An 11,791-nucleotide genomic window follows, 5' to 3' on the forward strand; every position below is an offset into this window, starting at 1 on the left:
AGGAAGGAAGGAAGGAAAGAAAGAAAGAAAGAAAGAAAGAAAGAAAGAAAGAAAGAAGGAAAGAAAAGAAAAAAGAATACAGTAAAACAAAACAATCTAACTAGTGGTTGTATTTTACATGGACAATTCTGTTGAGGTGGCTCTAGGAAATCAAACAGCTTACCACATGTGGGGATAGTATTTTGGCCAGAACCTGATCTGCGCACATTTTTCTAGCCAATCCTTTCTTCCATTCCACTAAGAAACACCACTCTAGATAAGAGGATGCAACAGCCAACCACTGCCAGACTTCAAGCCAGGCTTAAAATGGAAAGTATGCTGTGGTAAATCAATGAGACCTTCTCCGTACTTCTAAATGCAAAGACTGGAGGCTTGCTTGCTTTAAGTAACACATTCTCTCTTAACTGAAGTCGTTAGTACCCAAAGTCAAGTCTTTGAATTCCCCCAAGTCTCTCTGAACAGACTCCGCTCTACGGCCCAGGTCTCTACACCTCTGCTGCTTCAGCTGCCACACCATGTTCATCAAGGAAAAGGATTTTCATTTAAAGCAATTAGTTTTCTAACCAGAATCATTAAATAGCTTTGCAGGACTTTTTAATTCTACACACATAGTCCCAACACATGTGAACAGCTTGCTTAAGACAATTGCGTGTTCCCAGGGAAGGTTGCTTGTTGTACTTCCTGTTGATGCCATTAAACTGTCTTTCCCTGTGATCATTCATAGGGAAAATGAACTTTTTCAGTCCCCCCCCTCCCGTCTTCTTAGATCATCCCCAACCTCCTCTGAGTTCTCTGATCGAGCGTTGACTTATCTCCTCATTAAGCAGCAGCCCCAAGCCCATAGACTCTTCACTTGGCTCTTCCCTAAACATCCCAGGAGGTAGCAAAGGCTTCTTAGCGCCCCAGGCAAGAAAGCTATAGCTTAGAAGGGATGAGAGGTGCTGTGAATGAGGGAGTCTGGTCTCATTTCTGAGTCTAGCTAAGATGAAAGATGACTGGAAAAGTTAATATCTTCAGCCTTTGTGTAGAATTTTAATTTCCCCAGTAGACGATTGGGCACAAAAAGTTTTCTGCAGAGTCCTAATATGCTTATTAATAGAGTGGTCTATAACTTGCAATATGTGGCCAATTTGGTTTGTTTCATATGGCTTTGTTATTTCAGATCCTTGGTGCCCCAAGAACATCAAGAAGGAAATGAAGACACTGACCCATGACCTCCAATGCCTCGGTATTGGTGGTGGCTCTGTAGCCACTTGCAATAAATACAGCAAATCTGTTGACTCACATGCCTTTCACAGAGCTGGTCCCTACATTCATCACAGAAAAGGCCCACTGGCCATGTTTATATCGCATGATCCTTGGCTGACTGGGTCAAGGAAGACCACCTGATAGGAACTTGGTCAATCACACTATACCTTTAAGCACACACTGGTGAATACCTGTTGGTTTCATAACTTAGGCCAAGGAAGTCTGGAAACTATGGTTTGGCCAAGTTGGCCAATTGCCTGAAGAAGGGGAGCCTACTGGTATGCCAAGAATGAGGGTCAGTGGCATGTTGGCTGCTCCAGCTCCTGAGGTCTTTCTAGAACATTCTCAATTCCTTGAGGCACACTATTTCTGAGAGAGAAAATGAGTGCCAATGTCACTTGGGGCCCAAGCATAAGACAGGAACCACATAGTCATTTTCCTGTGTGATTAACTTGTTTAGCCAGAAACACTGGTCTATAAGCCTGCTCCAAGATGCATGTCTATAGCCACAGGAGACAGACAGCATCAAGGGGAACTGGACAGAACACTAGAGAGCTGACCCAAGATCAGCATGCCTGTGTCTTCCAGGGAAAAGAGATGACAATATAAAAAGCACATACAATGGGGATTTCTCCATAGGTGTGTAAAGAGGACACTGGCCTAGAGTGTCTTATATTGAGTGCAGAGTGCCTATTTGAGAGTCAGTCCCATAGGAGGAGTGTGGGGCCCCTAAGGTTGTGCTCCAGACCTCCTTGAAGAAGGCCTGGGAACAAACCTTTGGTGACTAAGTTCCCTGGGTTTCCTGGCTGTAAGCTGACCTCAGCTGATGGTCACCTAGGCAGAAGGTCTTGGTAAACAAGTAAGGCAGTGTCCCTGAAATGAGCAGCAAGACACAAAACAGGGAACAGAAAAGGCAGCTTTGGGCCGGAATGTCCCTCCAGCGCCCTCTACTGTCACAGTCACCCAATAGCAAAGATGTTTAAATCTGTTATTATGGGTCATGGTAAATTAGACCAGAAATGCAAAACAAGCCAGGATGGACACTTGTGCTGAACCTATGCAGCAACCACCACTGCCTACACTTCCATCCCATGGTTTAGTAAGTAGATGCCAACAGTTCCAAAATACCACAGCTCACCTCCAAGGAACAAGGCCACCGCCACCCAAACCTTGATAGTTTTGAAGATAACGCAGCATCCCTTATGCTGTCCGTTGAGTCAGAGCTGGGGTGATGTCTGACAGGGTAGCTCTGGTTGAGAGTTTCTTGTAGAACTTAGATACAGACCTAGACATCAACTAGGTTGACAGTCCCTACTTTAATGAAGCCCAAACCCCAGGGAGAATAAATGCCCCATTCCAAGTTAAATAACTAGAAATTGTAGACCTGGAATAGAATCCCTGTAGCCTGACCTCCCATTCTTTCTTACCCTAAGTTCAATACCTCTGACAAGCTGCGTGAGAATAGATGGGGTGCATTAGAATGGCTGCTCTGACTTCTGGGACCTGGATGATTAGGGACCTGAGAGGAGCAGCTCTCATTCTTCTGAAGCTCCCAGCTGGTTCTAATGAGCAACAGAGCCTGGATCCTCTCCTTTCCCACACATACCCGGCCACTGAGGAAGTTCTGACACCCCGAGGAGGGAGTACACCTAGCCTCTGGTTCCACCTTTACTCCCAAGACAAACTGTCCAGTGGGTTCTCAGGACAGTTTAGAATGTCTGCCTCCACTAACACAGAAAACATCTGTCTAGACCAAGAGTAGCAGAGCAGCCCTTTGCTATTCTCTGATGGCTGAACTCAGAGTTCTTGACAGCCTAATCTTGTCACCTTCCTTTTCCTGCTTTGTGGCTTTGGAGGGTTCAACCTGCTGGTTCCTGAGTGAGCATCTCTTCATAGAATGTTCCCAGATCCCTCTCACAGAGGTCACAGTCTCCCAGCTCCTTTATAAGCACTTCCCCCATTCCAGCAAACAAACAAACAAACAAACACAGCAGGAATCATGCCTTGTCTCTGCCAGAAGAGCAAGGGGTGGACCTCAGGAAAGGGGCTGGACTAGCTCTGAACACTTCAAATTACTGGCATTCCTACAAGATAACATCAAAATCTGGCTATCTTTCTCCAATGAAGACCACTTCAGAAACCTCTTTAATCTTCTGAAGCGTGACAAATTCCAATTTCACTTAGTAATTTCCTTATCCAGTAGCAATTAATCCACATTCTTGCTTGGTGACTGGGGCCTTCTGATTTGCAGTTTCCCTCTCTATTTTCTTTAAAGCCCACAAACCGTAGTAACTCATTTGGGCCAGTATTGGTGGCAACTGGTGTCACCAAAGAGATAACGGCAATAATAAGCACAAGAACATAACAATAAAGGCAGTGTTTATTGTGAGTCGGGATTCCTCTAATCAGCTGACTCCAAAACCTCTTTCATCTTGAGACCCAGGTCAGGCAGTGTCATGAGTCTCACTGTGAACTGAGACAGCAGATATTGGATGCTATTAGGAAATGTGGGTAAGTGCTGGCTGGGCCCACCATGTGCACACAAGCTTGACTAATTCAAGAGACCCTACTACTAACCTCTGTACCCTAGGACCTTCTGAGATTACTTTTCTAGGGATGTGGCACACCGTGGTCAAAAGTAGAGATGTCCAGCTCAAAAATTAAGCCTTAAATTTTGGTTCAGGCAAAGGATCAAGGGGCTTTTGCACATAGTTCATCTTTCCCCTAGCAGCAGCCACTGAAGGTATGCCTTCTATTGGGTATAGTGAGCTGCCCAGCCCCCAGCCCAGGCAGAAAGCTTGCTGGTTCCCCTACAGTACTGCACACCGATTTTGACTTCTGGAGTTCATTATGCACTGATTTGTAGACAATAACAGGGGAATCTCACAGAAATAACAGGAAAACGAAACTAATTTGAGAAACAGCATCCAGAAAAATGACTCAGAGGATGCTGTGAGTGCAGCATCCTTCCTGGATCGCTATTTTCGCTACCCTCATTTTAAAAAGGGAGTCATTTTTCCCCTGATGACAATGTCAGCTGCTTCCTTGGGACAGGCAAGGAACTCATATTTCTAGCAAATGAAAGGGACATCCCTCATGGTTGGCAGCTGCTTCTCCTTGGGTGCTGTATCTGCTCCAGCATGTCTTTTTATTTCCTGGCTGGAAGCCTTAGCCTTAGACACCTGGTTGTGCCTGTGGAGCATCCCAGTGAGTCAGTGTCCAGTCTTTGCCCGCTACACCTGCCCACACGATGGGCCTTTACATAAACTCTGCCTTCTCGGCTTACATGTACTTCCCGCAGAACCCTAAGCCCAAGACCTTTGATCCGAGATGGCACATGGGCAGGACTTCTGGAACCATCTTAGGATGTATTTATGGCTCTAGGAAGGACTTAGTCAGAAGGACCATCACCCAGGTCAGTGGGTGACCAGCTATGTTCTCAGTTCACTGCGGGGTGGGGGGAGACTAACAAGCCAACAGACTAACCTCAAACCCATGGAGCTAAGGAAACTGCACCCCCTTTTGCAGTCCAGCTGACAAAGGCAAGCTAGACCAGGCCTGCCAGGTAGAAACAGAAGAAAAGAAAAGCTCCTTTCTATTGTTTGGCTCTACTCTTTTCTCATTACTAATTGCTGTTTCCTCAAATCTAAATAATTGCTAAAGATGCAACGTTCAGACGTCGATGAAGAAATTCTTGGTATGAAGCCAGGTTCGACAAAGTAGAAGAGAAAGGAGAGAATGAAGCTTCATTCCTCTGCGGGGATGGAGGTGGGGGTCACAGAGAAAGGGAGGGCGAGAGGAAGGCTGAGCTCCCAGAGACCTTCATGAAATGCCAAGCAGGATTTGGAAAGCTGACCCCCAGGTTCAGCCACACCCTGCATACGCCTCCCACCTGGGTGGCCTGCTATGAGCACTTCTTTCTAATGACGATGGGACCGCTGTAGGACAGAGCAGTATCCTGAACATAGGAACCAGGAGGGAAGCCTGGGACAAGGCTTAGTCCCCAAATTTAGCTCCAGGAGTATACAGTACAATAGGGAAGAGGATCCAGGTATCGGCACAGTATAGTGCCTGGAGATAACTATAATGCACTGTACAGTTCAAAAAAGAGAGGAGAAAATGCTTTGAACATTTTTACTACAAAGAACTAAATCCTTGTAAGAGATAAGTACTCACACCTACATTTGAACATCACACTGATATTTGAGCATCGCACACTGTACTGATGTATCAAAACATCACATGGTAGCCAATAAAGTTGTATGACTCGTGTGTGTGGATTAAAATTTGCTAAATAGCCAGGTGTGATGGCACACTGGGGAGGTTGTGGCAGGAAAATCACCACTAATTCACGACTAGCCTAGATTACATAGCAAGACCCCATCTCAAAACAAAACTAAACTTCAGTGTATATGTGCTTCTTAAGTCAGGTATGAAAACCTCAGAGAAATTTTGGGTTTGAGGAACAAATAGAGAAACGAGAGGACAAGGTGTGGAGAGGAGAAACAGACAGGATGCAAGAAGCAAGACAGAGTCCTGCTAGGAGCCCATGGAGGTCTTTAGATCTGATAAGAATGTACACATAAAGCTGAGGTCTGAAACAAATATGGTACAGAAATACAAGGAAAAGCCTCTATGTAGCAAAATAACATCATAGTTTTAGGTCTCATGTAGGTCAAGTGGCCTTGAGACATCTGTGCTGTTTGCTGCTGACCACCCATTAGCATCTTTCATCCTGCTGGGCTCCACTGGGAAGCTCAGGGGAGCCCACCTCAGTCTCCCTGCCAGCTGGATTCTATCAATGGCAGGCTGTACTCATACCCAAGTGCTGACCTTGGACACAGCCACTTCTTCCCATCTGTCCCTCATCCTCAACACAATCATCTCCCTAAACTCTGGGCTCCTCACTTACCTAACAGTCACACGAAGAAAGAAATGAGAACCCCTCCAGAGTCCAGGAAAGCCTAGCAGAGACAGTGAGGGTCCAAAGACCCAACCATAAACACTGCCCACCTCCACTCTCCAAAAGACAGACTACGATGAGGTGAACTGCATCAGAAACCATGCGGCTTACGAGAGAGAAGTAAAGTCAAGAGAACACAGCAGGACAGGACCAGTAAAAAGCTATTCAAGTTCCCAGAGACACTGGCTGAAGCAATTTACCAGGTTATTAAATATGCAACACTGTTGTATGCAAATCATATGCAAAGATGGATACCAGCCTCCACAGAGATAGGCCTTGCTTTGCTTTCTCCGGCTTCTAAAGCAAATCCAATTTGGCAGATGAAAATCGAAAGCAGCTCTGTGATGGGCTTTAATGTGTTTCCGTGCCTCAGCATCTGCTCCCAGACCACCCCAAAGGTACCTTCAACCTTCATGTGTCTTGTTCACAAAGAACTGTGTGACCTGGGAATGAGCGGAACCTCACTGGTGGTTGAAGAGATTCTATTCTCTGTCTCCCAGGTGGAAATTGAGAAGCCCCTGAAAGGCCACAAGTGAGCCCACGACTAAACTGTGACCTCTTAGTTCCAGAGGCTCTTTACCTTCCTTGGACTCTCTCTAATGCCTGCCCTGTCCCAAGTATTATTTAAATAAGATAACAACTGAAAGGTTAAAGAAAGACTGTAACAAAGAGAAGGTTGCTGTGTTACTATAGGGGAGGTGTCCGGTGTCACTATAAGGAAGGGGTGTGGCTAAGTTGGATTCTCCACAAATATTTGTTTATTTTTAGAAAAATATTAAAGTTTTGTTCAAGGAATGTTAAGCTTTTTGGTAAATAGAAGTTTTGAAGAAAGTGATGGTGGGTAATAGATCGTGTGGCCTAAAAGGACTACTGGGGGCAGAAGGGTAGATGACAGAGGTCAAAAGGGAGGAAGAAATGGAGGAGAATCAGCAAAAACAAATTGTGTATAGAAATTCCATAATGAAATCTGCAACTGTGTCAGTTTTAACCTATTGTTTAACCTGTATGTTAATTTTTTAAAAAGGAAAGCAAACAGGACTGGGGATACTGATCAGTGAGGAATGTGCTTGTCACGAGGCCATGAGGACCTTCATTTGGATCCTCAGGACCCACATAAAAAGATGGGTTTGTAACCCCAGCCTTTCAAGGACAGAGGCAAATGGATCCCTGGGGCTAGTGGCCAGCCTGTTTAGTGGGTTCAAGTGAGAGACCCTGCCTCAAAAAATAGAGTGAAGGGCATGCATACGCACATGCACACGCATGTGTGCACAGGAACACACCTGAAAACAAATAACAAAACCCAGGAGTCTGCAAGCTAGTATTTCCACTCCATCTGGAGCAAGCTGCCCCCCAGCTCTCCACTTCACCTACCCGAGCCGGAAAGAACCAGAAGAAGAGGTTGCTGTTGTAAATCTGGTTCACCGTGATGTAGCCGGCATAACTCTTGTCAAACATTCCAGGGAAAGGACTGACCATGCTCTTCCTTTGCCCTGATGAGGGGAAAGAAAACATAGGGAAAGATTAGAAAACATGTTCTATGAGCCTGCCCAGGCTGGGGGAGACTTTTGACAGCCACCACGCCAAGATGAGAAGCTAAGAGAAAGCCGGTATGAGGGGTACTCAGAACATAGGTTCCAGTCTTCTCCAATTGCTCCCAGATTCCCCATTCACAGTGAGGCCAAGGTCAATGGAGGGTGAAAGGGGTCAGGATCCAGGTCTTTGTAGTTTTGTTGTTGATGCCATGTTAGTTCCTCGGGTGTTTCCACTTTGCCCACTGGATGGCAGATGTGCCCACAAGGTACAGGGAAAAGAGTAAGCAGCTGAAAGTCTTGGGGCAGCCTTTGGGCCCCACCTTTTTATTAGGGGCACAAAATCAACTGTTCTCTTAAGGATCAGGCCTGAGGGGTTCCAAGCGGCTACAGGCAGGCATCAAGCCTGATGGTTATGCAGGGTGCAAGTAGAACAGGGACAGAGGCCCTGGAGTTCTTAGTCCAGCAAAGGGACAGGACAGGAAAGGAGACAGAAGGCATGCTTAGCCACCAGTGAAGGCCTTAGACAAACTGATACTGATGGAAGCTAAGACTTGCAAGGCCATGACACCAGAAAAACAAAGAAAGGTTAGGTAATTTTCCCAACATTGAAGAGGAACTGAGGCACCCCCCTGCCCCAGTATCCTCAGGCAAGCTGCAAGGCTGTTCCTGCCTGCCTGCTATTGGAGGATGCACTGAGTCCTAGATATAGGGGACAAGAAGTGGAAGAGAAGCAGGAACAAGAACAGGGCAGAAAGGGAACCGATAGTGGGTGTTAGAGCATGTGGAAGGAAGCCGAAGGGAGATCTGGGAGGAAGAGAAGTGTCCTTGAGTAAAGAATCACTTCAGAATGGTTTACCACTCTAAGATACATTAAACTGGAGACCATCTGAGAGGTCAACATGCCATCAAATAATGCTACTCACTGTGGTGGTCATCTCTACCCTACCTGCAGCCAGCCACATCACTGACAGGAAAAAAAAAAAAGAAAGAAAGAAAGAAAGAAATCTACCATAGTAAGAGTAGTCAAACTCAAAGGAAGTAATGCAAAATCCAGTGCCTTTCTCCCACATACCACAGCGGTGAGGATGTAAGTTCCGTTTTAGAAACAGGCATGCCTTTCCAAGGAGGTGTACTTCTGACCTCTTCCCTTGTATCCCCCACAACTGCCTAAGCAGCTTTGTGACCCTAGGCGGCAGCAGCTAGCCTTCCCTGTGCTGTGGTTTCTCAACGAAGACAGGCTCATCCCTTATGGGTCTGCAGGAACACAGAGAGTCTTCAAGTGCAAGCCTGTGGAGAGAAGCCTGCTTAGGGACTCAGGAGAGCGCTCGACCAGTTAAGTGTCTGCCTGGCAAGCATGAGGGCCTGGCTTGACCTGGCTTGGATCCCCGGTGGGGCCCACCTAAAGAGCCGGTTTCTGTGATGGGTGCTTGCAATCCCAGTGTTGAGGAAGCAGGGGTAGGAGGATTCCCCGGGGCTTCCTGGCCTGCCAGTCTAGCTAAATCAGTGTGTTTCTGGCTGGTGAGAGACTCTGTTGCAAAGGAAATGGATAATATCAACTGAGGATCACACCCAACATTGTCCTCTGGCCTCCATGCTAAGGCACATCCACCATACCCATGATACATACACACAGGGGAAAAGAAAAGAAAAAGAAGCTGTCTTGCACAGAGCATAGCTACTGTTGTCTGAAAATTTCCCATGGTAATTGAGATGAGGCAGTGGCTGGGGGAGGAGACAGTGGTAGCACAAAAAAACAGGTCTCAATGGGAAGTAGTCTGAGGGTGCAGCTAAACTAGCCTGCTACAAAGGGGGGATTTCTGGTCGGACAGACCTAGGTTATAATTCCTGATGAAATCACTTCATCTCCAAGACTGTCTTTCTTCCTATACAAAATGCAGACACTGATTACCCTACTACATGTTTTCTGTGAAGAACAACATAAAGTGCTCATGAATGTGCCTGGGAGGGAATCTAACATAAAACAAGGTTTCAGTCTACAGGAGGTGGGTCTCGTCAGCCTGTGGGAGGTTACCCCTGAAGGCACCATACCTATCTGGAAGCTTTGCCCAGTTTGGGCTCTCTCCCAACTAGTCCCAGGCAGAATTACTTAACTAGAGCCCCAGTTCTGCCCACTCACTCTCCAGGGGCACTTCTCTCTCTTGTGTCTGAATGTCCCCATGCTCATGCTGGGAATTGAGCCCTCATTTTGAGGTATCAAAAATTTAGTATTTGAGAGCCGGCTTTGATGGGTGATGAATGTTAATGTAACCATCAGGATGGGGCCCTAATCTAATAGCGCTGTGGCTCTATCAGAAGAGAAGAACCTCAAGTTAGGACCTTCTGTCTCACTGTGATGGCCTGGGCTGGCTCAGGGCTCTATGAAGTGGCCATATCCAGGATGACCTCACCAGATCCAGCTTCTCGTCAGCCTTCAGAACTTCAAGCTAAATAAACTGTCATTGTTTATAAACTGCTTGGTCTACTGAAGCAGTTACAGCAACAGAAAATGTAACTAACATCTCCACCCCAAAAGTAACAAAGAAGAAAAGGGAAAGTGTTGTAAGAGAAAAGAAAAAGAGAAAAAGAGAAAAAGAAATTCGATGTTTTCTGACAACAGTGGTTTGAATAAGAATGGCCCCCATAGGTTCATGTATTTGAATGCTTAGACTCCAGGGAGTGGCACTATTTGAGAAGGGTTGAGAGGTATGGCTTTGTTGGAGGAAGTGGACCACTAGGGTGGGCTTTGAGGTTTCAGTCTCTCTCTCTCTCTCTCTCTCTCTCTCTCTCTCTCTCTCTCTCTCTCTCTCTCTCTCTCTCTCTCTCTCTCTCTCTCTCTCTCTCTTCCCTCAGCAATCAGGCTATAACTCTCAACTACTTCTCCAGCACCATGCCTCCTGGCCCACATGCCATCATGCCCCATCCATGATAATAATGATCTAAGAGCCTCTGAAACCTTAAGCAGGCCCCAATTAAATGCTTGCTCGTATAAGAGTTTCCATGGTCGTGGTGTCTTGTCACAACAGTAGAACACTGACTAAGACACCGGCCTTGCCTCTACCTGTCATTTCTCCCTCTTCTTCTACTTTCAATCCAAAGAAAGATCACCCTCCAGTGTTGGAAACCCTTTAAAATGATGAGGAGATACCTTAAGCAAATTCATTGACCATCATCTCAACATCAAACAGACAAACATCCATTCACCAAAAAGAATGAGTAAGAATTAAAACTGAAGTCTGGAATGAGTGAGGTACAATCCAGAGTGAGGTCACGGGCAGCACACATGGAATTCGGGATAGTAGACAGAGAAGAATGAAAGAGGCCAAAGTACAACGAGAAAAAGAGAAAGTGGATAATAGACAGGAGCTGCAGGGGATGGACCATGGGCAAGAGATGATTGGATCAATCTGTCTCTAAGACCCGTGCAGCCCCGTGCAGCCTGGAAGCTCTGCAGGCTAGCTCTAGATCGATTTGACAGCTCACTCATCCCTCCCTTCTAGGAATGCCTAGGTTGCATCTCTGCTAACTTGTACTTAGGCATGTCCTGTTCCTTTTCTCCTCCAGCTGGAGCTGTGGGAAGGCAGGGAATTTGTCTTACTTCATCTCTGAACCCTTGGGACATAGCATGATGGTTCACATACTTAAGGCACTCCACAAATACTCTTAAATGAATGAATAATAACGAATGGGCAGATGAATGAATAAATGTATTGGCAGCCACTGACACTGCACCAGGATTAGTGTGTTTCTATGAAGCCCTCTGGAAGATAGACCTTGTCACTGTTTAACACATCTTGAATACCCCTTTTCTATTTAATGAAAGAGTGATTTTTTTGCCCCATTTCGTATGTGAAACTCCCATTCACCAAATCACAGTAAGATAACCAAGAGTTCCCTCAAGTAACATGATTTTTTTCCCTTCGTCTTGCTTTGCTTTCCTGAATAAAAACGATCCCAATATAAACTAGGGAGGGAAGGAGACAGATACACCTGCCCTATAGTGCAGAGGAATGGGAGGGCAAGGGGGGGGCATCAACCTCACAAGGAGACC

At 46.1% G+C, this 11,791-nt stretch overlaps 1 protein-coding gene across 10 annotated transcripts in view; it reads right to left on the minus strand.

The window, feature by feature from the left end:
- Positions 1-11,791, minus strand: part of Cpvl (carboxypeptidase vitellogenic like) — a 254,363-nt gene that overhangs the window by 218,716 nt on the left and 23,856 nt on the right. For 9 of the 10 annotated variants that reach the window (XM_031381953.1, XM_031381948.1, XM_031381951.1 and 6 more), the window contains one exon: positions 7,583-7,701. In XM_031381953.1, coding sequence (XP_031237813.1) covers positions 7,583-7,701 — 119 coding nt within the window. Of the gene's footprint in view, positions 1-7,582; positions 7,702-8,815; positions 8,914-11,791 lie in introns of those variants that run through there. The other variant, XM_031381955.1, reaches the window with a different exon arrangement.

This window comes from Mastomys coucha, unplaced genomic scaffold, assembly GCF_008632895.1.
Source record: "Mastomys coucha isolate ucsf_1 unplaced genomic scaffold, UCSF_Mcou_1 pScaffold20, whole genome shotgun sequence".
NCBI lineage: Eukaryota > Metazoa > Chordata > Mammalia > Rodentia > Muridae > Mastomys > Mastomys coucha.